The sequence below is a fragment of the Octodon degus genome, unplaced genomic scaffold (genome assembly GCF_000260255.1).
Source record: "Octodon degus isolate 3935 unplaced genomic scaffold, OctDeg1.0 scaffold00037, whole genome shotgun sequence".
In the NCBI taxonomy this organism is placed as follows: domain Eukaryota; kingdom Metazoa; phylum Chordata; class Mammalia; order Rodentia; family Octodontidae; genus Octodon; species Octodon degus.
The window spans coordinates 12,379,291-12,406,024 of record NW_004524613.1 but is presented as its reverse complement, the minus strand read 5'-3'; the positions used below and the strand labels follow the sequence as shown (position 1 = coordinate 12,406,024).

The following is a 26,734-nucleotide window of genomic DNA, read 5'->3' as shown; positions in this document are numbered from 1 at the left end:
TTCTGCAAGCACACCTGGCTCCCTCCTGCCTCTAGGCCACCACACTGTATGCGGTCAAGCCTGGAGCAGCCTGGCTCACCATGTATCCCTCTGATTCTTTTCTCAAGCTCAAGCATGTAACTAGTCTACCTCCTGAGGATATGCAATCCTGTGGTCCCTTATTTATATCTACTGACCCCTGTACTTGCAGGTCTGCCTCCCTACCTAGACTCAGGAGATTTGTTAGGGGCAGGGGTGGCTCCCAAGAGAAATTCATATGTAAGGAGGTGGGCAGAAGAAAAAAGGCACATGGGGCGGGGGGGAGGGGGAGGAATGTCAGGCTCGCACTATAAGCCACACTTCCAAGCTGTTCCCTGGGCTAATGAAGGAACCTCTGTGTCCCTGTATCAGTCAGTCACTGGCTATGGTGTGGGAGGCTCATAAATTTTCAGGATTGGTGGCTCTCATCAGCCAGGGGTGATTCATAGCACAAGGGGCAGGTGTGAGCAGCAGCAGTTATCTACAGTGAAAAAAAAGATTAAAGAGTGTAACTGCCCAGGCTAAGGAGGGCTGGGCTGTGGACCTGCCGTCCCCTGGTGAGGGGACCTCTAACATCTGTGAATGGAGGAGAAGCTTGTGAACTCCTGATGCACCAAACACTGGCGTCCCCTGGCTACATGTGCTACCCTGGGAAAAGGTCCTGCCCACAGAAGGGCACAGTTGCCATTGTAGGGACTGGCAAGGAGCCTTGCCATCCAACCTCCAGGGAAGGGCTCCATCTTACAGATCGAAAAACAGAGGCTCAGAGGAGTGACAGGACTCCAGGTTGGTCATGCAACTTGTAAGAGGAAGACCTGGGATTTATTTATTTATTGGCAGAACCAGGGATTGAACTCAGACCCTTGTGCTTGTCAGGGAAGCGCTTATTCTACTGAGCCATCTCCCCGGCCCCAAGACCTGGGATTTAAACTAGTCTGAATGACCCCCTACCTGGGTTCTTCCCCCAAACCATGGAGGATCTGATAATTTCACCATTCCTCCCCTCTGTAAGAGGCTGGTGAGTCCAGGTCATCTCTGTCCTGAAACTGGGCTCAGCTAAACTCAGAATCCCCAAGGGTCACATCTGGCATTTGCAGTAGTTGGGAGGCCCACACATATATTTTGCATATAATTTGCATCGTGGTTGCATCTGGTTTGCATATGTTCACACTGAGAACCCATCAGCACTGCACAAGTTTTAAATTGCTTCTAAGCCACTCTCACCCAGTGGAAGACTATCGGAGCTTTATAGAATCCAGTTTCTATGATTTGTGGGCTCTCTGGCCCTCACCTTTGGACTGCATCTCTATCTCCTCACTCCAGGGTTCTGGACAAGCCACACTTTTGTCCAGGTGGAAGAGGGAAACAGCTGCGTTAGAAACTTGTGTGGAATTAGAAGTCACCTTTTTTTTTTTTTTGATGGTGCACTTGTAATAAATGCTGGGATTGGACACAACACTTCTGCACAGGACTTCCAAAGATGGCCCCATGGGCAAGGATGCCCAGATGTGTCCTCTTTAAAGAAGGAGATTGGTGAGGGGTGGTGAACAGGAATGCGGGGCCGGACAGTGTGCGCAGCCTATAGCTCAGGGCGGGCAGCTCTGCCAACTGCCCTGGGGAGCAGGGGCTGAGTTTCTCTGAGCAGCAGAAAGCTCATCTGCCACAAAGCTGGCAGAGTCAGTGCTTTCTATTTCTGTCTCTTTAGGAAAACTGCATTCCATAGAACTCTGTGTTCTTGTGTGTTAAGTCGTGGATAAAACAAAAGAGACACCTCCAAGGTGAAGTGGAAGGAGCCTGGAGAGGGCAGTGGAACCTCAATTTTGAGAAGCATGGAGGCAGGAAAGGGGTATTCCAGACACATGGGGTGCCAAGCGCCAGGGCCCCATACTCACCACCAGACAAGCATCTTCCAAGGACCAATTTCTGAATTTTTTCTGCCCCTAGGAGCTAATTCTTTCCTTCTGCTCCTAGAGGCGCACAGAGGAAGGCAGGACGTTCCTGTGGCCCAGCAAGGGTTCTCTCGTGTCTTCCCACTGGGCCAGGGATGGACTCCAAATGCAAGACTTCACTCTTAACATCCATACAGGATGGTTGTGTCATCCTCCAATTTTCCTAAGGAGAGAGGTGCTACATCTGTCACGGGAGCAGTGAGGGCAGCAAAAGTATGTGTCTATGTGTGTGCACATGAGTGATAGCGGAGTGGAGGGTGGGCCAAACTCTTTTTGTGTGTGGCCCCTTTGCCTGTCTCTATCCAGGTGGAGAAACTCCAGGCTAAGGCAGGGAGAACATGACTGTCTGCCTCCCTCCTCTGCTGCTGGCCTCCCTAGGTTTCCTGTCTGGCAGATGCGAAGTGGCCTCATCACCCAAGGGGAGACCCCAGGCTCAGGATGCATCCAGCCAAGACCCTAAGCATCTCCCTATGCTGACATCGTCCGCCTCCACCAGGATGGGGCCCAGGCCCTGGCTCCCCAAACTGTTCCAATTAAAGAGGGAACATGGTTTTGATGTCAGCCACCTGGGAAAGGGGGAGGGGGAGTCTAACTGTCCTTCCAGCCCCCTGTTACATAGACATTTCCCACTTCTCACAGGGTCCAGCCTTCTTCCTGTGAGCTGTGGGCCCCACATCTGGGGCTGGGGAAGGGAGTGAAAGGAAGGGGTGGGACCCCTTGGAAAAAGATCATAGCTTCTGGGGTGGGGGAAGTTTCTCCCAGAGCCAGCTGGGCGGTGCTGCCAAGCAGTCAGAAACCAGCCTCCAAAGAGGAGCTGAACTCTATTGGTTTCCCCCTCAGATAGCTCTCTGAAAACCAGAAAGTTAGTGGTTACAGGATCAAGAACATGTTACAGATACTATGGATCTGCCCCCAGCAAAATGACTCATAACATCTCTGTTAACATTATAGAGTAGAACGTTCCAAGGGTATGTAGGTGTGAGACTGTTTTAAGCATCATTTATTTTCCTAATCCATTCAAACTAGCTCAAATGGTAGATCATTGGAAGCAGACAGAGAAAGCCACGGCTTGTCACCACATGACTACATATTTCAGGCTGAGTTCCACCCCCTACTCCCCTGCAAAGCCGCCTTCTTAGGTCCCTGTAACCCCTGCAGAGCAATGGCTTCAGCAGGCCATGATGTCCTTTCACCACCCCCAAAGGTCCCTGTAGTGGATCGAACAAAGCCCCTTTCCTCAAAATTTGTATCCATTGGATCCCAGAATGTGACCTTACTTGAAAATAGTATCTTCATCAATATAGGTACGTAAGATAAGATTCAGATGGGCCCTAAATTCAATTCCTGTTCTTAGAAAAGGACACACAATCGCAGAGGAAGAAAAAAATGAAGGTCACCATGTGAAGATAAAAACAGATTAGAGTGATAGAGTGACAAACCAAAGAACTTGGAGGATTGCCAGGAGCCACCAGAAGCTGAAAGAGGCAAGCAGATTATTCCCAAGAAGGGAAGGGAAGGGCTGGGGTATGGCTCAGCAGCATAAGCCCCTGTGTGGCAAGTACAAGGTCCCAATTTTGATCCATGGTACTGAAAAAAATATATATATAGATAGATAGATAGATAGATAGATAGATGAATATGGCCCAGCTGACACCTTGATTCTGACTTATACATTCCAGAATTAGGAGATAATACATTCCTGTTGTTTTAAGCCTCTGAATTTGTAGTTGTTGCTGCAACCCTAGGAAATTAATGAAATCTACACCTGGAAACTAGGTCCCCTTTAGCCTCTACCCCACAATTCCAAAGCCTAGGAGAGAGGATGAACAGTCTGGCTTTGATCAGGTATCTGTTCCCAGGAACTCATAAGCTGCTGAGGCTGGAAGAAGGACAAGACATAGATGTGGACTTCAGAGCAGATCCCTCAGTATCCCTGTACCATCCACCACCTGCCCCAAAAGCTGTTTATTCACATCTCCAAGTTGGTTTAGAAAGGTCTCTCCAGGAAGGCCAGGAGCCCTATAATTCTGCACACCAGCCAACCACTTGCGTGAAGACACATGGCTGTGGTCACCTGTGTAGATGAGACCACGACAGGAAGTGCCACTCTGTTGAGTGACACAATCAGGATTCACAAGGTGTCTTGCACCTTAGAAAGTTCATGAAATGATGTTCAGTGAGGGTGACTCCAAAGGACAACTCTTGGATAGTAGGCATCAATTTCGGAAGCAAAATATTAAGAAAGCCCAGCTTGATACAGCCAAGACTCGAACGTTTTCTTCATCCAGATGCTAGTATCAAGGCAGAGCCAGAGCCCAGGAAGAGAAGCAGGACTTTTTTTTTTTGGGGGGGGGGCGCGGTTCCAGGGATCAAACTCAGGACCTTGCGCTTGCCATGCAGGCTTATATGGCTGAGCTCTCTCCCCCAGCCTAAGCAGGCCTTCCTTGTCTGAGCTGGAAAGATGATCCGCATCTGCATCCCACGCAGAAACCGGAACACTGATCCTGGCAGAGACGCAGAGGGGTGATGTGGCCACCAAACTGGGCTGCACAGGATGATGGGGAGAGGGTACAGGTTATCAGATCTCAAGTGCAAGGGCCTGAGTTCAATCCCCGGTTCCGCTAAAAAAAAAAAAAAAAAAAAAAAAAAAAAAAAAAAAAAAAAAAAGATCTCGCCCACACTCAAAGTGAGGAGGCAGAACCAGCCAACCATCAGTCGGGTCAATTCCAAGAGGACGACCGGGTATCGTGCTGCTGCGCCCCCAAACACTCCAGAGCCCTGGTCTCCGAAAACATGCGGATGGACTTCTAAGACCAGTGCATCTTGAGGGTGGGTTGTACCTCGAAAGCCCCTTACCCAGGCCAACCCAAGGGGTCGGCATCTCTGTTCCTTCTCTGGTGTCCGATAGCGAGCGCGGCAGTAGCGAGGCGAGTCCGGGGACCTCCCAGGGCGCGGTGGCCTGCGCCCGCCACTCGGGACTGTCGCCTTCTTAACTCTTGCTTGCAGGCGGCCCCTTGGACAGCAGATCGGAGCTGGGGCGAGGGGCTGGCGGTGGAGGAGGGGGCTGGCGGAGGAGAGCGGCGCGGGCCCAAGTTTATGCTAATCCGCGCAGAGCCCGCCTCCCGCCTCCCCTCTGCGGCCCCAGCCACGAGCTGCGCCGGCCACTCGGCGGGACGCAGCCACCGCGAAGCGCCAGGCAGCCAAGTGAGAGCGCTGGGGGGGCCGCGAGTGGCTGTGGGAAGCCTGCCGGAGAGCAGAGGTGACGGCGTGGCGGCCGGACACCCACGGGGGCCACCGACCGGGGCCAGGTGGAGACGCGGTGGCCACGATGGGTCGCCGCCGCCTGCCGGTCTGGCTGTGCGCCGTCGCGGCGCTGCTGTCGGGGGCGCAGGGCAAGGGCACGCCGCTCGTCGCTCGGGCTGTTCCTCCCGGCGCCTCTCGCTACAGCCTCTACACGACGGGATGGCGCCCCCGGCTGCGCCCGGGGCCGCACAAGTAAGCGCGGGCGGTGCGGCGGCGGCGGGAAGCGGGAGGGGTGGGGTTCGCGCAGCGCGCCGCCGCTCCCACCTGCCTACACCCTCGTGGGCCATCGAGGTCCCGGCACCAAAGGCCGTGGCGTGGAGGGGCGGTGCCCGGACTGAGCCCTTGCCGGAGCGGGCGCGCAGTGCTCCAGGAGGCTGCCGGGTTAGTGAAGAAAACTAAACCGAGGGGGCCTGGCGCGGCGGCTGGGATCCTGGCAGTGCCCGCGGAAACCTTTCCAGAGAAGTAACATTTTCCAGCTGTGCCGAGCGCAAACTGTAGACGCAGCGGGCCAGGTGGAGCAAGCAAAGCGAGGGCTGTCTGCACGAGAAGGACGCGGGGCTCCCCCGCAACGCCAGGCCTCCTGTCTCTCCTCTGCCCTTCAGGGTAGGAGATGGAACCGTGCAGGCAGAGCTCCACTCCTCCTGAGGCAATCCTGGTCCCAGAGATCCCTAGGGAGCCTCGAGCTGGTGGAGGCTATAGAGTCCTGGCCCGGTATTCTGGAAGTGACAGGCTGTCTCTGCGGTCCACTCAGGCCCTTGAACTCTGGTTGAATTTGGAAAGTGTTGTGGGAGAATGCCCGGCCCATGGCCAACACGTAGTGTGCTAGGGCGCCTCAGAGAAGGTGGGCAAGACCTGGTCTCCAGGAAGCCACTAAATTGGGATTACAGAACTTCACAGCACAGATGAGGCACTTGGAACCAGTGAAGGAGGTGGGGAGTGGGAGGTGTGGCAAGCATCGCCCCCCCCCCAAGAATCCAGGGTGGTCTGTTCCCCAGTCTGGGAGAGCAGCCACACCAGGGCTTTAGTTTGGCATGTCGCAGCCCCCAGTGGCACCCACTGAGGATGCAGGGATCAGAATGTCAGCAGGGGAGTTGGGCCCAGCCCAGAATGTTGTGGATTCCAGGCAAGGGCCCTGACTTCCAGAGACAAGGAGAACAGAGGAAACAAATGGGAGTCTGGTCTACTGCTGAGACCCACAGGTAGGGGAAAAAGGGTAGGGGCCTCAGTGGGCCTGACTTAGGCGGGATATTCCAGGAGGCCGCTTTCCCTTGTAGGGCCCTCTGTGCCTATGTTGTGCACAGGAACGTGACCTGCGTCCTACAGGAGGGAGCAGAGAGCTACATAAAGGCTGAGTTCCGGCAGTGTGGATGGGGGCTCAAGTGCTCCGGGACAGTCACGTGAGTGCACCCCCCTCCCAAGCACTTGGGAGCCCCGTGCACAAGCCCCATTTCTGCCTTCAGCTGGGAGCAAAGCCACCTCTGCTGCAGCTCCAGCACTCCAGGGAGCTCACCTGAGCCTGAATAGACCAAGGGCTCATGTCCCCTAGGTTTTAAAGTTGTGGCTGGGGATCAGCCACAGATGGCTGAGGGGAATGAAGAAAGGGCCAGCTAGGAGGAAGGGACAGACGCAGAGGGTGGGGGAGGGAGAGAACCAAGGGTCACTCAGGCAATGGTTGATGCCACAGGGAGGAGGGGCCAGGGCAGATCTAAAGGGCTGTGGTGACAATGAGAAGGTAGCTTAAGGGTGAGAAGTGAAAGCCAGAGTGCTGGGGCTTAGGCCAGCCAGGCCAGCTGCATGGGAGAGGTGCTACACGGAGACATGACCCATAGGTTTGCAATTGGAGAGGTCCAAGTGTGCATCTAGAAACAGGTCTGTTCTCCACTATGTCAGTGGGTGAATGGGCGAGGAGATGCTCCTGGGAGCGCTTCCCCTCTGTGTTGAAAATCAGAGGTGCCCTCCCACCAGCCTGTGACCAGAGCTGGGTTCCTAGAATAGGCTAAGTGCAGTAGGAGGAACTGCAGAATGAAAGTCAATAATGACTGCAAGACAGTGGGAGGGACCAGCAGCCTCAGCTCCAGGGCACCAGTCCTTCCCATCCACAGGGGAGAGCTTGGGGCTTTGCTAAGGTGCCGCTTGGAGCCCACACAGAATTTCTTGTGGCAACTTGAACTGAAGAGGGTCCATGTGGTCTTGGGAAGGTTGGTGTTAAATATTTACTAACCTTCTTCCAAAGCAAATAGAATGGATGGGGCTTCTACCTGGATCCTCCACTCAGAGGCCTTAGAGCCCCTGGAAGGCCTACCTATATCACACTACTCTGTCACCTTGAGCACCAAATAAGAAGCCACTGGGGTAGTGTGGAGGTGGGGAAAGAAACCAACTTTGTGCAGGCATCTGAGGTTGATCCCAAATGCCATCCAGGGGACAGGACTCTCAAGCCTTCAGGTGTAAGATCCTGCTCTCTCACTCTCCCCGGCTCAGGTACCGAACAGTGCTCAGACCCAAATACAAGGTTGGCTACAAGACAGTGACAGAACTCACTTGGCGTTGCTGCCCTGGCCTCACTGGAGAAAGCTGCCCCGAGCACCTCACAGATCATGGAGCCATCCCACCACAGCTGAATCCTGAACCTCAGACTCCCTCGGGGCAGGTGGGCTCAGGTCCCAGGCCTCCTCCTTATAGTCAAGCGGCCCCCAGTCTCCATGGTGAGTCTGATTCTGGATGCCCTCCAAGATGCCTAGGTTTCTTGGGTTCAGGGACAGAAGCAGGGAGGGGACTGACCCAGGTTCCTGAGGTTGGGGAGGGTCTGTCTCACAAGAGTATGCATCTGGGAAGTTGTGCCCGGTGAAAATGTCAGCTAGAACAGGAAGTCTCACAATACCCTGAGAGGGCCATGCCAGTGGTGCTCCTGGAGTCTGTCTTCTCTTCCAGGAAGGAAAGGCCTAGGGCTGTTTGGTGAGCGCCTAGAACGCCTGGAGGGTGATGTTCAGCGCCTGGCACAAGCATATAGTACCCTCAGTGGCCTAGTAGCCAGCCAAGAGGACCTGAACAAGATAACTGCACTCCCCAGGGTTCCTACTGCCCCTGTGGGCTTTGGGGTCATCCCTGAGGGGCATGTGGATCCTGGAGGCACAGCAGGACGACCACTCACACCTCCCCTTGGTGAGATTCTGAGTAAGGTAACAGAAGTGAGCAACACACTGCAGACCAAGGTGCGGCTGCTGGACGAAGTGCATGGACTTGCCCTCGGCCATGAAGCTCACCTGCAGCAGCTGCGGGAAGCCCCGCCATCCCCATTGACCTCCCTGGCACTGCTAGAGGAATATGTAGACCAACGGCTGCAGCACCTCTGGGGAAGCCTCCTGGATGGCTTTGAACAGAAACTGCAAGGAATCCAGAGTGAGTGTGACTTGCAGGTGCAGGAGGTACGGCAACAGTGTGAGGAGGGACAGGCAGCCAGCCAGAGGCTACACCAGAGCCTTGATGGCCGGGAGCTGGCCCTGCGACAGGAGCTCTTGCAGCTGGGCACTCAGCTGCAAGGCTTGAGTGTGGCTGGTGTGGGCAGTTGCTGTAGCCAGCTGGCCTTGGTCAGTGCCCGTGTGGATGGCCTTGAGAAGAACCTGCGGGCTGTTGTGGAGGCCCACAAGGGCCCCAGCACCCCAGCCAGGGATGAGCTTGAGCACCTCTCTGCTGCCATACTTGACGGAGGTGTGGATGGGCTGCTTGAGGGTCTGGAGACCCTCAATGGGACAGAGAATGGAGCAAGGAGCTGCTGTGTGAAGATGGAGGTGGGCGGCTGGGGTGTGGGTGGCTTCAGGGCCATGCTGGAAGAGCGTGTACAGAACCTAGAGGAGCGCCTGGCAACATTAATTCAAGAGCTAAACCATGATAGCATCCCACTGGGCAGATCCGTGCGGCCCCTCGTGCCAACAGAGCTGGCTGTGCTGGAACAAAGACTGGTCTCCTTGGAGACCTCATGCACCCCTAGTACCACTTCAGCCACCCTGGACAACCTTGTGTCAGAGGTGAAGGCCTGGCAGAGCCGAAGCGAGGCCCTCCTCCACCAGGTAGCCAGCCACACAGCTCTGCTACAGCAGCTCAATGGCACTGTGGCTGAAGTCCAGGGGCAGCTGGCAGAAGGGACCAGCAGCTCACTCCAAGGTGAAATCACTCTACTGAAGGTCAACCTGAACTCAGTGAGCAAGTCACTCACAGGCCTCAGTGACTCGGTCAGCCAGTACTCGGATGCCTTCTTGGCTGCCAACACATCTCTGGATGAGCGGGAACGCAAGGTGGAAGCTGAAGTCCACACCATCCAGAAGCAGGTCAGCAGCCAAGGCTCCAGGCTCCAGGCTGGCCACAGGCAGGTCCTGAACCTGCGGGGGGAGCTGGCTCATCTCAAGGCTGGCATGGCCAATGTGGCCAGGGGACTGAGCCGCTGCCAGGACACAGCCCAAGAACTCCAGCGTGCTGTGCGCCACTTCGACCAGCGGGTGGCGCGAGTGGAGGGCATATGCAGGAGGCTTGGCCTGCTGGCTGCCAGCCTGGACAGTTTGCCCACCAAACCGCTTAGGTTCCGGGAGGGCCTGTGGGGCCACATGGACCAGCTGAATCGCACACTAGCCCAGCACACAGAGGACATTGCCCGCCTCCGAGATGACCTGCTGGACTGCCGGGCCCAGTTGACTGAGCAGGCAAGGCTAAGGCAAGCCAACTAAGCAGGCTGGAGAGAATCCAAGCGCCAGATCACCTCAAAATCATCCCAGGGCCCAGTCTTACCCAGCCTCCCTGGACTGGCCCAGTTGCCACTTCAGAGGCTACAGGACCAATAATCTTAGTCCAGCTTCCTGTGACTGTCCTGGTCATCAGTGCTGCACAAACTAGATAATTCAGGATAGTGATCAAGGCAAGGCTGTCAGGCGTGAAGGCCAGGCTGGACTTCAGAGGACACACATTCCATGGTCTGCAACTTGCTTTTTTAGACATCAGAGTTAGCAACTGTGCAAATTCTCCATGCTCGTTGTCAGACGGGCCTGTCCACAGCTCCCTTTGCATTACAAAGGGTAGTGTCAGCCCTTGGAGATTTCTGTTCCCTTGTCCTTTGGCTTCTACCCATAGCCATCTGGATGAGGATTCTGCAGGACAATGATCCCCACTGCTCTCTCCTCACACCTGGCAGCTTCATGGATGCTGTTTCTGAACCAAGGACCAGAAGCCACTAGAGGTTTCCAACTCCCCACACATCCTTCAGAACTGAATGGAAGCAGAGACCCAACTGAGAGTTTGCTTTATCTTTCTGCTCCTCCCTTAAGGTGAGGGCTCAGGCAGCTGTAGACTCACAGCAAAGAGATCCACACAATCTGTTTGCAGAGCCCAGGTTTTTTCTTTTCCTTCCCCAAAGACATTTTCAGGGCACTTCTTTCTCTTCTTTTCAGTTGGGGAAAAAAATCAACTGTTCCCCAGGTTGTGGTCTTAGTATATAGTGAGGCCTAAAAGCCAGACCCTGAGAAAGCCATAGCTGGAGGAAAAGGGGTTTAGGTCTTGCTTTTAATACCCTTACAAAACCCCAATCCTGCCAAGATGATCACAAAGTGGTAAGAAATTCAGGTATGAAGCCACCAAGGCACAACTGGAAATGCAGGGTTTCTCCGGCCCGCGCAGCTCCCCCTATGCCGAGGCTGTCGGCCTTGGTTCCCCTCAGTAGCGTGGGCCTCCTGAGCCGTTGGCAGGACCCCGCATCCCTGCCTTCTGGTTTCTGAACATTCCGTGCTGTGCCCTCCTCTGGCACTGTGGGCAGAGGGCAGGTTCTGGATTAAAGCTTTCAGCCAGTCTACAGGTGCTTTTCTTCATCAAAGGCAGTGTGAGGGAAGGCTGCTGGGGCTGTCGCCCTGTGCCTCAGGTGAGAGCTCACTCGGCAGCTGCACACTGCACTAACTCTCAGAGGTAGTCAGCAAACCTGCCCTGCCATGGTCAGGTTTGAGTCCTCAAGCAACATGCTGAGGGGACCAAGGGCAGTGGCCAGGCAGCGATGTGGGACCCAAGTCCCCTTTTCCTCATGTCAGAGGGGTCCAGGAGCACCCAGAGTTTGGGGCTGATATCCAGGCACCAGTGAGGGGAAGCAAGGATGACTGGTGGCTCAGAACTGGGGGCAGGGGCACGGAGGAGTTGCTTTTCAGGGTACAACCTAGGGTTCCAGAAGCGTGGGCTCAAGCACTGTTCTTTTCCCATGACTCAGCCTCTGCTGTTGACCCCCTCTTCCCTGTGCATATAGGCCTCAAGTCTCAGCAGGGCCCTCTTATTTGACCTGTCGGATTAAGGTAATGCCCTAGGGTGGCAGGGAAAACAGAGTGACACATCAAAGACAAACCCTGGAAGGGCCTAAGTGACAAACTTTTTTTTTTTTCCAGTGCTGGAGATGGAATTCAGGGCCTCACACTGGCTAAGCTCTCCCCTCAAACCTTTTTATTTTGTATTAAGACAAAGTCTTACTAAGTTGCTCAGACTGGGCTCAGCTGAAGTCCTCCTGTCTCATCCTTCCAAGTAGCTGGAATTATAGACATGTTCCAGCATGCCCAGCAATGGTGTGCTACAGATTAAGACCTCACAGATCTACAACAGCTGCGCTATACCCTTTGTAATGTGGGGGGTCTCTGTGGCTGCAAATAAGTGTGTAGCCCCTCATCTTTGGTGAGTTAGAAGACTGTTGCACTTCCAGACACCTAGTCCCAGGGCTGGCAGCAGGAGAGGCAGCTGGGGCTGGCTCAGGCCAGGGCATCCAGGTCCACAGCAGGTAACGGCTGCTGCCAGTAGCGGAAGTTGCTGTATTCAGGGTGGATCAGCTCTGTGGTGGGGCCACGGGCCACAGGTGGGAAGAGGAGCTCGACCACCTCACCAAGCCGTTCATACCTACAGGCAGAACAGGGTGGCACTGAGAGGCTGAGCCACTGTCACACCTCAGCCTCTCCACAGCAGATGAGAGCTCAGGATCCCACCAAGAAAGGAGGTAAAATTGGGGCCCAGGAGGCAGAGCACAGGGGCCATGTGGCAGGGTCTGGCCTCACGTGGATTTGTGGGTCTTCATGAGCTCCTGGATGAGCTCTCCCCGGGGATTGACTGTGAAGATGCGAGATTCAGGTAGGCCTACCTGTCGATAGGCAAAGACATCCTGTGGAGAGCAAGGAGGACACAGGTGGTAAAAGTGAGGCTGCTGGGGGCTGGGGAGGAGTGGGTGGCCCATGGGAAAGGGGCACACTCACACTGGACCTGTTCCCAAAGGCAGCATAGAAGGGCTCTCCATGGGGCAGAAATAAGTGCTGGATGTCACTCAGGCAGGCGACCTTGAATACCTCTGGCTTCTTCTCGATCACCTCTCTAGAGTAGACATGGCCACAGGCAGGGAGATGGCCAGAGGAGAGGCAGCAACCAGAGGGAGCAGGGTCAGATGAGGGCTCTGGTTCACTCAGGAACACATAGTAGACTGGGCTGGCCAGGCATGATCCCCTCCCCCCAAGGACCGTGGGCACGGGTATGGGGTGGTTACCTGTGGAGGGCGGAGAAGAGGCTGCTGGGAGATAGCAGGATGGGGCCCTTGGGGAGACCACAGCCACCCTCGCTCACCCACTGCAGGTATGCCTTGGTGAGGTCAGCCATGCCAATGGCCCGCGCTGAGCAGTATAGGAACTTGTACCCATTTCTGCAAGAGGCGATGGGGTGGCTCATTGTTATCAGAAATTTGCCACTCCTACTCCACCTGCTGGCTTTGGCTGGGCCAGCCCAACCCTATGGCTCTGGCCTTCAAATCCAGAGGGCTCTGCAACAAGGAGACTTAAGGAAAATGGCCTGGAAGAAATGGCCTCAATGGCTGTCCCTGCTAGAAGCTCAAGCGCATTCCTGAAGTGGTCAGCTTCTGCTCCCCCAGCTGGGGCCAGCAGGTAGATAGCTCACAAGAGAACCGAGGACCAGGGAGCAGGTCTCAGTGCCTCATGGACCTGCGAGGCTGATCCTCCTGTGGCCCCTGTTGGCCCCTGTTGGTCAGGGTGGAGGACGACATCCTGTTACCCCCTCCTACATAGGGGCCCTGCCTCAGTCCCAATGCAGCACTCACAGGTGGATTTTGTGGTAGAGACTAGTGATGCCTTGATGTGTCCAGTCTTTCCCCAGCTGGGGTAGAATATGACCCAGAGCATCTGACCTGCAGTCAGAAAGGAAAGGTCACTGGGGCTGTCCCACATGGCCCTCATACTCCATGGGTAGGGCCCAGCCTCCAACCCCAGGACAGCCTGCTGGGAAGGGAGGGCCTCCAACATGGTCGGTCCCCTTCCTCGCCACACAACCAACAGAAAGAGGCCAGTCCCCAGGCCCGCCCTGCCCTCCTCGTGCTCAGCAGGGTCTCACTTGGTGATGGTGCCATCGATGTCAGAGATGATCACCTTGTCGTCCCAGTTCCACAGGTAGATGGTGGCCTTGCAGCGGCAGGTACCCTGGTACTGGGTGGTCACACTGAAGACCACATCATTGGCACCTTCATGCAGGTTCAGGCACCGCTGGGGCCAGGCAAGGGGGTGAGGGGATTGTGATCTGCCCTAGCTGGCACTGTTTAGCCCTTTCCACCCAGAATGCGGCCTTTGACCCTCACAAGCCTCTCAGTCTCCTCTTCCTCCCAGTACAGAGGCCATTCCTAAAGGGTCTGAAGATAGACACACAAGCACAGGGTATCTTTGCTGATCTGTGCTCTGAACAATACTGGCATAAGAGCTCTGACCCCCCCACCCCCATCTCTTACACACATACTTTAATGCCCTAGGATGTGATTCTCAAGGGCTGACCAAATAGCTCAGCAGATTAAAGCGCCTATAAGCAGGCACAAGAGCCAGGGTTCATTACCCGGGTCTGCCATGCTGGCCTTGCCCCTGTGCCTGCCCCTGGGGTATGCTGAGACTGCGATTGAGACTGTGCGTGGTGGCAAGCGCCTGTAATCCCAGCTCTTGGGAGGCTGTAAACAGGTGGATCACTGAGTCCGATCTAGTAGTGAGACTCTGAACACCCTGTAGACCCTTCCCTAAAATATATATATAAAAAAAAAGAGGATGTGATTCTCAGACAAGCCACATCTGTGACTCCCTGCTCAGATTTCCACGGTGATCCTAATGCTTGGGCTGTTCACCCCACTGTAGATGGGGGGCCTGTAGGAGGTTCTAGGTTGCTTGACGCAACATTCCCTTAGAGAGAGGCCTCATCCTCTAATGAGGGAAGCAGCTCTACCAAACCCAAGATACTTCTAAGCCCTGGCTGGTCCTGAAGTGTGGGTGAGCCCCAGACGATCAGATGAACAGTTGCTGCTGTGTACCAGAGTACTCAGACCTCCCTGGACACTTCCCTGACCTTGGTGCCACGCTCAAGAGGAAAATTTATTCTTACTACAGGAGCCACTAGTTACAAGCTTAGGGAACTCCTAGCATGGAGGATGGGGGTTACCCAAGTCAGAAAGGTTATTATTAGCATTTGATTCTTTTAAGTTCCAAAGGTAGACCCAGATCTAGTTTGTTCACGGCAGGTAGATGTCTCAGTCAAAGCAAGCAATAAACATGGTTTGATGTGGAAGAAGTGTTGGTATTCAAGCAGATGCTGTTAGGGAGCATGCTCAGAGGATGGATTCTGGCCTTTGGCGACCTGTGCTTCAGTGTGGCCCTCAGAGACTGGTACGCAACTAGCTCACCCCTGCCAGCAGCTTCAACTCACCCCACAAATGTGCACTTACGATCTGATCCGAAGAGAGGCGGAGGGATTTCTTGTAGATAGGGGTGTAGGCTGGAGTTGGAGGTGACAGGCAGGGGGCCTCCAGGATCACAGGGCTATCTGGGGCATCACCATCACTGCTGCTCGGCACTCCGGCCTTCTCTCTGCAGGCAGCACCCACACTCAGGCACCCCAGCAGAAGGCCCAGCATTTCAAGCAGATGTTCACTCTCCACTCAGCCTATGAGCAGCCCAGGGCTTGTCCGCGTCCTGCCAAAGACTACCCTCCAAGTGTCACCGTGGGGGCGGGCAGACGCTGGTGCTGCCTGGTAGTGTCCAGATGCAGGGCCTGCCCTGGAGCTGTTTACCTAAAACACCCATCATGCCTCCTGGGCTTATTCCTAGTCCCCCTTCTTTGGTCTCAGCCAGTCCATCCTTGGTCATCCTCCACCCAGCTTCCCAGGGCGGGGTCACTCCAGAGGAAAAAAGGAAGCCAAGGCATCCGACCCCTATGTCCACACTAGAGAGACAGGCCTCACCTCTCCTTCACAGTGGCAGCCCCATGTCCATCCCAGGAGTCTGAGTACCTGTCCCAGCTCAGCCACGTCCTGGCTGAGGGGCATTTACTGTCTCTAGATATCAGTTTTCCCATCTGTGCAGTATGGACATGTATCCATCAAAAGAGGGACAAAGAACCATAGCCAGAGAAGGGGCGCTGCTCCGTGTCCCCTGTTCCTATAGTGCTCCTCCTCCCCAGGCTTCAGCCCATAGCCCTGCCAAGAGCTCCAACTCACCCCTGCCACTCCCTGGTTGTGGGTTTCTCCCTCTGGACACCACGCTGTGAAGGAACATCCGTTGGTGAATTCTGATTCCTGTCCTGTGCTCAGCAACCCCCCACCGGTGTGTCCATGACCACCTACCTCCTCTGCTGGGAAATCCCTTCGTCGCCAGGAAAACCACCACCGCCCGCTCTTCCGGGGCATCTTCTCTTTCTCAAGCTTGTCCACAGTGCTCTGTGGACAGATGAAGGCTGTGGCAGTTTTTTTCTGCACTCCACAAGCCTACCTTACATTCCCCACGGGTACCCAATGAATCCAAGGTCAGAGCCAACCCTAAAGCAATACACCATCAGCATCCACAGGCTGATGAATCATGTTCAGCTCCCTTTAGGGATCGCAAGCGATGACCCATGAAGTTTTGCACAGGAGACTAGGACCAAGCCTGTTTCTCAGCCCTGACCTAACTCCAGCGCAGTCTGTGCCTGGCTTCCAAATGTGAGTCAGTTCCCACACAGAGCAGTGCTATAGGAGTTTCTTAAAAACTGGTATTCCATGCATGATGCTGCCAAGTGGAAACAGAGAGTCTATAGCTACAACACTCCTCAAACTCCCAGACAGACCTAACAGGCTCCTGAAGTCAGTAGTCCTCTCCCATGAACAGCCTCCTTCTCCGCATGTTCCCATTACTATCTGATTGGGGCAGTAGGACCTTGTGAAAAATGCTATCAGACCTATGCTAGATGACCCCAGAAGGAGCCCAGGCCAGGGCCCACCTGGAAAGAGACACCAGCATATCTACAGATGCAGAATAGAAAACCCTAGTTCGGGAAGGCATGGGCTTAGGTACATCAGCCAGGTTGGGTGCGGTTCCTGGAGGCCTCACACTGGGGGTCTGTGTAAGACAGGGAAAGCCAAGCAAAGGAGTGGCTGGCTGCCTTCTCAGAAGGTAGAGCAGTATCACAGAAAGGAGGTACTGCGTGTCAACATCTTATTGGTAATGCTCTCTGGCCAAGCCTAACCTATCCAAGAACAATGATTCATGCCAGGGTGAGGTCCTAGAGAGTTCCCCGAAGGGGACAGGCACAGGCTGGCAATGCCCAGCAAGGCACCAACCTCTGAGTGAGGGCTGGTGGCCCAGGAGGGCTGGGTAGGGCTTGCAGAAGTGAATGACGAGGCTGGGTCCTTTCCCTGCCCCAAACTGCTCAGGGCACACCCACCCTCCAGTGTGCCCAGGGGGCACAGGTTCAGCTACGCACCCCCCATTACAGGCCCTTGCAGCGCCGCAGCCCTCAGCTGAATTTTATACTGAGCTGGGTGATTTCTTTAACTCCAGCGTCCTAGAGAGGACAGTTTCTTTTATATTTGTAACTGTCTCAGGGCTGGGCCTAACACATAGTAAATATTCAACAAATGTGTGCTGATTAAACAAGTCAGCACCCCTCAGCCCTGCCTGGAGAGGCAAGCCTAGGGCAGTCTTAGGGGGAGGAGGAGACCCCTCTGCCGAGCCTCATCTTTCAGACCCCAAGTTTTCCTGCTGGAAGCATGTCCTAGTTTAGGCATCTCTGGTTTGTCCTGAGCTCCTCTGAAATAAAGTCCAAGTCCAGTAGGATCCTCCTATGGCCAGGGAACCCTGAGAAGGTGGAGCTTTGTACATGAGACATAAGCAGGCTTGGGGACTTCTGTGTCGGAGACCCCAGGCCTAACTCTCCACTTGCTTGCTAAAGGCCACTCAATTCCAAGCTATGGCCCCAGTGATGGTCTACACATTACCTCAGGTAAGTCCTTCTGGAAAGCTTGCAGGCAGAGGATCATGGGGGCAGCCACAGCCCAGTTATAGTGTCTGGAGAGACAGGATGGATGTTGAGGTTGCTATGGGTGACCAAGCCCAACCTATCCAAGAACAATGACTCATGCCAGGGTAGGGCCCTAGACAGCTTTCAGAAGGGACAGGCACAGGCTGGCAATGCCCAGTGAGGCACTGACCTCTGAATGAGGGCCACCAGCAGCCCCAGACTGCTACTTACTTCTCATTGATTTTCACCACTAGGTTTGGGTCATCCAGGAGACCAGGGTTTTTGGTGAGATCCTGGTAGGAGACGATGTGCTGGTTGAATTTCTCTGGGCACATAGGCAGAGAATGAAGTGTGAGGCTGGCACACATCAAGTGACCTGCTTTCTCCATGTAACTACAGCTTGCCACACTCTACTGTACATCTCCTGCCAGTTGGTTCTTTGACCTGGCAGGGATCCTATCTGTGGTGTCTATATCTGTTCCCACCCCAAGAATCACAGGTAAGTCACAACTTTGGGGCAAACATTTGCTTCACAGACACTTGGGAATGGCCAGCCTGTGTTGGCCAAGAGAGGCCTCCAGGGCAGAGGATGGCAGGGAAGCTGCCCTAGCCACGTCTCCTCAGAAGGTCCTCCCTGCTATCACTATCCTTTGGGTGCCACATTAATCCTTGGGAGGGCTCCATTCCTGGTCAAACATACCCTGGGAGATGTTCCGGCTGTCAGCCAGTCCACCGCAGAGGGACAGTGTTATGACAGTCACTGAGTCAGGGGTGGATTCTGGTACTTGCTCAGGGTTGGAGCTCTCCAGGAGCTTCTGGCTACAGGGTTCACTCCACCTCCTGGCTCCAAGCCCACAGTTGCTGGGGGCAAAGATGTTGACGATGCTATAAATACAAAGAAGAGGTGGGGTCCCACTCCTCCCAGTCCCTTGAGAATCCCTAGAACCCAGCACCTCTGAGGGAAGTAAAGAGCTGCATCCTCAGAGTCCAGGGAAGGCAAGTCATCCAGGTAGATGTCACTGGGGCCCAAGTGCTGGCTTTTCTTCAGAGAGCCTAAGGACAGAGGAAGGGCATACACTAGTGGTTACAAATAGTATGTGTCCCCTGCCTTATGACTTCCCCCAAGCCAGCGTTGTCCGATAGCACTTTCTGCAATGATAGAAATGTTCCATATCTGCACTTTCCAAATGGTAGCCAATAGCCACACATGACTATCAAAAATCCTTCAAATGGGGCTGGTGTGAGAAAGAGAAATAAAATATATACATTTTAAACTGGGGATTGAACCCAGGGACCTTTGCACTGAGCTATATCCACAGCCCTGCTCCCCCCCCCCTTTTTTTTTTTTAGTCTGGCTAAGTTTCCTGGACTGGGTTCAAACTTGTGATCTTTCTGTCTTCTCTCAGAATTTTGGGACCATTGGTGTGTAGCACTGTGCCTGGCTTGTTTAATTATAATTTTATTTATTTATTTTTTGTACTGGGGATTGAATTCAGGACTTTGCCCTTGCTAGGCAAGCGCTTATTCTACTGAGCTATCTCCCTGGCCCGCACTTAATTTTTAAAAGCTACATAAAAGCCAGTGGCTACTGATTCAGGTGGTACAGGTCAAGTACCCTCCACCACTCTTAATAAATCCCAGCCTGTGAGCTGGGAATGATCCATCTCTTCTTATTCCCCAGACGACTTTTTATTTTGTACCAGGGATTGAACTCAGGACCTTGTACTTGCTAGTCAGGCACTTCAGTCACCAAGCTATCTCCCCAGCCCTCCCCAGACTTCTTAGAACAACCTTCTTCCCCTCATTACTCAGGACTTACCAGCCTCCCTCCCTTAGTTCCTAGACAGGAAACCTCGTTCCTATCAGGCAGCTTCACTCCTGCTGCTTTCTCTGCCCAGAATTCTCCCGTTCCTTGCTTGGCTGGATCTTTATCATCCATGACTTGACCTCAATGTCACTTGCTCAGAAAAGCCTTCCCTGATCACTTGACATAATCCCCATCCCAAACAATTGCTCTGTCCCCACCTGGCCCATGTCATGCTCTTGTTACATGCACATCATTTGTCTCCCCCGGCGGACCATGAACACCAAGAGAGCTGGTGCCAAGCATAGTTCCTGGTGCACAGCAGGTATGTAGAATGTACTCGAAGTCCCAGAGCCTACCCAGAGGATAATATGGACCAGGAAGTGGTACGAAGGGTCATTGAGCACTCACCTTTTCCCCTGGAGACTTCTGGTTTCCCAGTGGGAACAGGGGCCTCTAAAGTGACCCAGTTCCATGATTTAGAAAGATTTTCATCTTTGGAACTCTGAGTCTTTGCTTCTTCACCCTCTGGGGAGGGAGGAGGAGAATCCACTAGAGTTTTTCTCCAGTGAGACTCCATATCAGGCCAAGGCAGATTGGCATTATCCCCTGTGTGTGGGATTTCAACTCCCAAAGGGTCCAGGCCAGGTGCAGGGGAGGAAGAAGTGCTGGGTCCTCTCTGGAGAGGAGTGGTTGCTCCAGTAGCACTTACAGGGACTACGGAGGACTCAGGCTGCTCAGCTTTGGCCACCTTCAAACAAATATGGGAAGATATGGGCCAATGCAGGCCTCCCTTCCATGCTCTACAAAGCCTCAAAGCACGTGGCCCCAGTGCCAGGCATGCCAATCCTGACCCTCAGGAGCCAGAGAATCCCTGAAGGCAGAGCCTGGGGGTTACAGAGAGGAACCTACCTTAGGCAGCTTCCCCCATGCCCACTGCATGTGGGACTCAGCTCTCAAGGGACCGGATTCTCGCAGCTCCAACTCTGAGTCGCTCTTAGGGAATATTAGCTCACCTGACAAGAGGCTGCAGGAAAAAGACTCAGAGACCTCTCTGCCCCAGTCAGCCCACCCTCAGCCACCCATCCCTAGAGGAAAGTATCTGCAAAATACTTGTGTCTGTTTTGGACCCACAATACACAAAGACATGTAAAGATATAAACACTATATAAATAATGAATTCCTACAAATCAAAAATTAGACAATCTAGTTTATAAGATGTGACTGCTTAATGAGTACAGGGTGTCCTTTGGGGATGATGAAAAGTTCTAGAACTCCACAGTAGTGGTGGCCACACAATATCCTGAATGTGCTTAATGACACCGAATCGAATGCTTTGGGTTGATTAAAATGCTAACTTTTATGTTATGTGTATGTTATGTTAAATTTGTAAAAGCTGAACATTGAAGAGAAACACAAATCAGCAATAAACACATTAAAGGGCTTCTATGTCATTAGTAACCAGGAAGAGGCACTCTGACACTGGGATCTAGAGACCCAGCCCACAGCCCACCTGGGCGCTTACCTGTCCTGGGGGAAGCACTCGCCATCGGAGTAGGGGTAGAAGTCTTTGGGTTGTAGTGAGGGCTCCCCTTCCAGCTGAGCACTGCTAAAGGACCACGTGAAAGCTATCAGCAGGGCAGGACACACCAGGCAGGGGACAGGAGCCTGGACATCAGGGGCTTGGGGAGATGAAGTGACTAAAGCCCAGAGTCGTACAGCATCCACACTTGCACCTCCAAATCGGAGACCCCATAACCACAGCCTTCACCAGGTTCCTCCTCACCCTGGGGACACTGGTTTCAGCTTTCTCTGCGGGGACAATTCACTCCCAGCTCCAGCCTCCAGCTCCTCGGAACTAGACTCAGTTGCTACTGCATCTTCCTTCCGCCTGGATTTCTTCCTTCGACACTTCTTTCTCCGCCCGGTGACAACGAGGCCTTCGGGCTCACTGGCTGTGCCAAGCTGAGAATCTGAGGGGAAGCCAGATAGGGCCCCCCAAGGGATGGGTGAGGTGCACAGGCGGGGAGGCACATCTTCCTGTGGAGCAGACAGCGGCAGAGCTGAGGTGGGGTGCCAGCACCGGCCACCCACCTGAGCTCTACCAGAGGCCCAGGCCCTACAATAAACTCATTTAGGGTCAGGAAAGCAGGTATGGACATGTCAGAGGCAGCAGCAGCAGCACCACCTGGTAGCCACAGCTGACCACAATGCTCCCTAGAAGAGCACAGCAGCCCCAACCCACCACCCAGCCTGCGTGCCACCTCTCATCCTGTCTGCCCAAGTCTTTTATAAGTAGATACCAACTTTTTAAAAACTCCACCTGATGTCACGTCTTCCAAGAAAGCTTGCCCTGACTCCCTAACCCCAATTCTGATTTCTTTCTTTGCAGTAACCAAATAGGTCCATGACTTTATGGGTCTGTCTCCCGCTATAGCCAGAAACTTCAAGGGCAGGGCTAAGCCCTTGTCTGAGCCTGCTACATAACCTCTGGCACACAGTAGGGGGCTTAACTGTAGTTTATAAGTTCAACAATGTAAGCTCCTCCATTGGCTCCAGGTGCAGGCCCTGCTTCCCTTTCACAAAATCTCCTCTTCATCCCCCACCCATGCGCATCTGTGTCCCAGTGCACAGACCCGGCACCAGGCCCAGAGCCAGCCAGACCTTATGCCTCCCAGCCCCTGCCATTCTTTATTGCCCTTCTCCTCTCCAAGCTGCCTGGGATGAAGGTAACCTCTGGGGCATCCGTCGGGAGCTAGTTCAGATGCCTTCTCAGACCTGGAAATAGCGCTAGCCAGGGATGGCTCCTTCTCTGGGCCCAAAGCCAGCCCCAGCTAACACCCTTGCATCAGACCTCTCCCATGGGGTGCTCCCAAGGGTGGGAACAGTGACCAACCCAAGGGGCCACCTGTGAGGGGGCAGGCTCAGGCTTGGATGGCAGCACTCACCTCATCACTCTCCAGCTCCTGGACAAAGAAGGCCTCCCCACTGTCCCCCAGCTTCATGTGCAAGTCCACCGGCTCCCCATTGATCTCAATGTCCACCTGCCATGGGAAAGGGAGATGCATGGTCCATCCCACAGGCCCCAGGGTCCATGCTCTAGTCTGCTGCAGACGTAGCTCCTGGCTGCCCCAAGCTCTGCCCTGGCTGAAACCTTCTAGTCCAGACCGTAGCATGCCTTGTGGCTCGTCCTTCGGCTTCCATGTTCCTCTTTCCCATCCCTCATGAGCACAGTGACACGAGCTGTCCTGTTCCAGCCCCTAGGATGTTGACTACATGCACAGTGGTGAGACTCGCTGCTTACTGGGCACTCTGTATGGTGTTTTGTACCAATTCTCTCTTTAATCTTCACAGTGACTCTTGCAGTCACTTCTTTTATTATCTCCATTTTATAGATAAGGAAGCCGACGCTGGGGGTGGGGGGCTTAGTCATTTATAAAGCAGCAGCCTCCCAGCACATGAGTCTAAGAACCCAGAAAACCTGAGTCCAAACCCAAACTCCTAACCTCGGCAGTATACCACTGCCCACAGGCTACCCTTTCCTATAAGCACTCTGAATAGCTCATGGTCACCGCAACATAAAGGAGATCTGGGCCCACCGTACCACTGTTCACACAAGGGACTTTGGTGCTAATGGAAATCTCTATCAAGTTCACCTGAGCCTGATAAAGACAGAGTGGATTTACTAAGGGACAGCAATGAACCTTGGAGTGTCCCCATATAATTGGCGCTGAGCCAGTATTATCAGTTCCTGTTTACTCTTCCAATCCATCCCACCACCACCTCCACAGCCATCTGCACAGCCGAGGCAACGGTGCTCAGAGACTGGTGGTGATTGAAGGGTGAGGGCTTAATGATCTGTAGCCAGGGCTCATGGCTACAGCATTCAGCCTGCCCCACCAGGCCTCTTTCATGGAAAAATGGGAATCCTCCCGGGGCCCAACCCCCAAAACCTTTATGAAAATACAGAGCAAGAGAAACCTGCTCAGAGGTCAGATGACCACATAAGAGAGGCCTGGGTCCTTTCCTAGGGCCAAAGTACATGTCCTGTTTTAAAAAGCAAATCTTGCAGAAGGGCCAGATGCAGTGGTAGTACATGAAGCAATCCCATTACTCTATGAGGGTCTAAGACAGAAAGTCATAAATTCAAGCCCAGCCTGGGCAACTTAGTGAGATTCTTTCTCTAAAAAAAAAAAAAGCTGGGGATATAGCTCAATGAAAAGGCCCTGGGTTCAACCACAAGTACTAGTAAAAACAAAATGCCCCCACCATCTCCCAGTGGCCATCTGGCCAGCCAGAGTACTCACCACCTTCTCCCGAGAACGCAGGACACCCAGTTTGCCAAACCGGACGTGGAAAGGCGAGCACCGGAAGGAGCCATCCACTTGCCTTACCACCAGCACATCGATGCCTCCACTCAGTGTGGCAGGGTTCAGGCCCTGGTACAGCTCCTTCACTGTCCCAAACACTGTCTCAGCCAACTGCCCCACGTAGTTCATGGCTGGCTGCAGCAGAAAGAGGTAGCACCGTAGACAAGACTCCCTCTGGAGAGGGACCACCCTTCTGCAGCCTGGTCACCCAGATGTCCAGGTTTATGCTGTCCTGCCTGACAGCAGAAAGCCTCTACACAGACAGCTGTGCGATGGGAGATACTCCCAGAGACAAGGGCCTATTCCTGGCTCACTCACCAGCCTCCTGTGGGACCCGTGGACAGCAGGTTCCCTTCCACAACTGCTGCTCTCTGCATCTGTAAAAACAAAGGAACAGGGTATGACAATACCTGGGTGCCTATGCTTCTAAATGCTATGACTCATGGTAATGATCATGGAGCTTAGTAGGCATGGCTCATTTAATCCACACAACAACTCCGTGAGGCTGGCTGAGTGGGTGTTATTACTCCTGTTTACAGGTGAGCCAGCTGAGGCTCCGAGCGGTGGAATGACTTGCCTAAGCTCTCACATCTAGTAAGGACAGGACCTGGGATTTGAGCCCAAGTCTCTGTGGTTTACACCCAGAGACTGTGGATTGAAGCACTGGGGTGACTCAGCTGTAGAGACAGCACAAGGGAGGGTGGCAACTTCATGATAAATCAGCCCCAGGGCCCTGCTAGGCAGTGAGTGGCAACCTAAAGGGAAGTGAGGTGAGGGCTCTGCTTGTCCATTTGAGAAATGGGTTCTGCTGTTTTGTTGCCTCCTGGGTCTAGGGGTTGGAAGGAGCTTGCTGAGTCATTGTGGCTAATCTGTGGGGGATCAGGAATAGGAGCACCCCAGGGAGCTCCAGCTGTGCTCAACACTCCTTCTGGGGTCAGATGCCAAGAGAGGACATCTCCTACAGCTGGGGGAACAAGGCTCCAAACTCCAAATTCCCTCTTAGTTTTCCTGGTGGGATCTATGTCCATGGCAGTTCAGGTCCACAGCCTGACGCAGCATCTTCAGGCCATAGTTCTGAGCCCCCAGCTTGAGACCAGGACTCAGCCAGGCCAGCCCCTGGGCCCACTGAGAGCTTAGACTGAAACTGCTTCTTTCCCCAGCCAGACCGGTCTCTCCAGCTCTCCCACATGAAGGAGGGCTGGGTGAAGCAGAAGCAGGAGGCTGTGGCAGCAGTGGAGAAAAGCCAGGCTGTAATGAGAGCTGCCTCCAAGCTGGCACAGTGCCCACTCTGTCAGCCTCCATCCATCATTCCTGCCTTGGTGTCCAGGCCAGTCACCTGCTGCATGCACCTTTGGGTGCCAGGACCCAGACTGTCCCATCTCCACAGAACCTGTGCCCCTCTCAGGACCTGTATCACAAGAACCACTGGAGGACACCACCTGCCATGTAAGACCACTCACTCCTCAAAGAAGTTAAATGACCTATCCAAGGTTAAGTGATTTATCCAAGCTCTAGTAAGCTAATAGGGTCCAGATGTATGTGTGTGTGTGTGTGTGTGTGTGTGTGTGTATGAGTGTGTGTATGAGTGTATGTGTGTGTGCTGAGGACTCATGTCCAGGTCTGTTGTCTCCATACCATGGGCTCCTCTACTCCGTGCCCCCAAACACTACCACAGTTGTTGGCAGAGTGGGCAGCCCAGCCCACAGCCTCCTCTGTGATGCCCTGCCCTGAAATGTGGTCTATGGTCCAGTGGCATCAACTTTCTCTAACAGGCTCTTAGGAGCCTGTTAGAGACACAGAAACTTGGGCCTAACACAGTCTCCCGGAGTCCACATCTGCCCTGTAACAAGATCCTCAGATGCTGCTGTAGTCTTTAGTGCTTGAGTAGAACTATCTTAGTGGGCCAGCAAGATAGCTCAGCTGACTAAGTGCCTGCTAAGGCAAGCACAGGGACTGGGGTTCAATCCCTGGCATCATATGCCCCTACCCCCAGGTGTGCTGAGCCTGCCACCAAGACTGGGTGTGGTGGCGCACTCCTGTAATCCCAGCACAGGGGAGTCTAAAAATAGGACGATCACTACAAGTCTGAGCTGCGTAGTGAGACCCTGTACCAAACACTGTCTTAGCGTTCACAGTCCAAAGCCTACTCTCAGAAGAGACTGAATGGCAGGGCTCCCAGGGAGGGCACTGCTAAGGCAATGCTCCTACCCCTCCCGTCCTGGGATGGCAAACCAAGCACTGCATTACTTCAGTCTGTGTCAGAACTCCACAAGCAATTTAAATTGCTGGAGTGACAGTGGAGTAAAGGGAAACCCTTCAAAGTTTATGGTCACCTAGACAGAAAAGAGATCTGGGCCCACATATGGTAACACCCTAAGACACAATCTTCAACATCACTCAAATTCAGAAACTCCCTGTCTGGACACCACAGCAGAGGAAAGGCAGAGCAAGTAGGGCCCATGTCTGAGCTGTCTGCCCTGCTGAGGGATTACAAAGCTACAGTAGAGAAGATGATGGCAGGCTCAGCTTGCTCTAGTAACTTCTCAACTTCAGCATTACTGCCACATGGTGCTAGAAAGTTCTTTGTTGAGGGCTGCTGTACGGGGTGCATCTCTGGGCTCTTCCCAGTAGATACCAGCAGCACCTCCTCTCCCCAACTCCAGATTGTGACAGCTGAATTGCCTCTGAATTGTTAAACAATTGCCTTTAACAGGCATTGTTAAACATCACCTGGGGGTCCAAATTGCCCCTGGCTAAGAATCAGTGATCTAGTAAAAGATGAATGGCAGATGGTGTGCTTTGGGGTTTTACAAGGGAAACACTACAACACAGGACACATTTTATAATATTTTATAAAGGATCACATATAGCAATTAACCACTGAGAAGAATGTATGCAGTGTATTATTTGTTGAAACTGTACTTTTGATTTGATTTGAAACTGTCTCATTGCTATATGTTTATCAATAAAACTTTGAAAAGAAA

At 53.6% G+C, this 26,734-nt stretch overlaps 2 protein-coding genes across 4 annotated transcripts in view; one reads left to right on the top strand and one right to left on the bottom strand.

The window, feature by feature from the left end:
- Positions 1-5,295: 5,295 nt before the first annotated feature.
- Emilin3 (elastin microfibril interfacer 3) lies at positions 5,296-11,707 on the top strand. 2 transcript variants are annotated; one of them, XM_004630914.2, is made up of 4 exons: positions 5,296-5,462; positions 6,545-6,667; positions 7,752-7,975; positions 8,202-11,707. In XM_004630914.2, the coding sequence occupies exons 1-4, from the start codon at positions 5,296-5,298 to the stop codon at positions 9,986-9,988; spliced, it is 2,301 nt and encodes a 766-aa protein (XP_004630971.1). In that variant the 3' UTR covers positions 9,989-11,707. The 2 variants fall into 2 exon arrangements, with proteins under 2 accessions (XP_004630971.1, XP_023570647.1); XM_023714879.1 differs by having other exon boundaries at positions 7,752-7,979; positions 8,341-11,707.
- Positions 11,708-11,764: 57 nt separating this feature from the next.
- Positions 11,765-26,734, bottom strand: part of Lpin3 (lipin 3) — a 17,570-nt gene continuing 2,600 nt past the window's right edge. Inside the window, exons 2-21 of one of the 2 annotated variants that reach the window (XM_023714893.1) lie at positions 24,069-24,127; positions 23,688-23,885; positions 22,329-22,424; positions 21,167-21,420; positions 20,906-20,989; positions 20,293-20,407; positions 19,792-20,131; positions 18,530-18,629; positions 18,277-18,437; positions 17,806-17,901; positions 17,554-17,621; positions 15,925-16,017; positions 15,799-15,842; positions 15,028-15,169; positions 13,665-13,813; positions 13,375-13,461; positions 12,811-12,963; positions 12,527-12,641; positions 12,332-12,435; positions 11,765-12,176 (exon numbers count right to left, since the gene is read on the bottom strand). In XM_023714893.1, the coding sequence (XP_023570661.1) occupies positions 12,032-12,176; positions 12,332-12,435; positions 12,527-12,641; positions 12,811-12,963; positions 13,375-13,461; positions 13,665-13,813; positions 15,028-15,169; positions 15,799-15,842; positions 15,925-16,017; positions 17,554-17,621; positions 17,806-17,901; positions 18,277-18,437; positions 18,530-18,629; positions 19,792-20,131; positions 20,293-20,407; positions 20,906-20,989; positions 21,167-21,420; positions 22,329-22,424; positions 23,688-23,879 (2,538 nt within the window). In that variant the 5' untranslated portion in view covers positions 23,880-23,885; positions 24,069-24,127 and the 3' untranslated portion in view covers positions 11,765-12,031. The remainder of the gene's footprint in view (positions 12,177-12,331; positions 12,436-12,526; positions 12,642-12,810; positions 12,964-13,374; positions 13,462-13,664; positions 13,814-15,027; positions 15,170-15,798; positions 15,843-15,924; positions 16,018-17,553; positions 17,622-17,805; positions 17,902-18,276; positions 18,438-18,529; positions 18,630-19,791; positions 20,132-20,292; positions 20,408-20,905; positions 20,990-21,166; positions 21,421-22,328; positions 22,425-23,687; positions 23,886-24,068; positions 24,128-26,734) is intronic. The other variant, XM_023714894.1, reaches the window with a different exon arrangement.

Coding starts and splice junctions, on each gene's coding strand:
- Emilin3 (XM_004630914.2), top strand. CDS start 5,296: ATGGGTCGCCGCCGCCTGCCGGTCTGGCTGTGCGCCGTCGCGGCGCTG. Junction 5,463..6,544: donor CTGCGCCCGGGGCCGCACAA/GTAAGCGCGGGC, acceptor TTTCCCTTGTAG/GGCCCTCTGTGCCTATGTTG. Junction 6,668..7,751: donor AAGTGCTCCGGGACAGTCAC/GTGAGTGCACCC, acceptor TCCCCGGCTCAG/GTACCGAACAGTGCTCAGAC.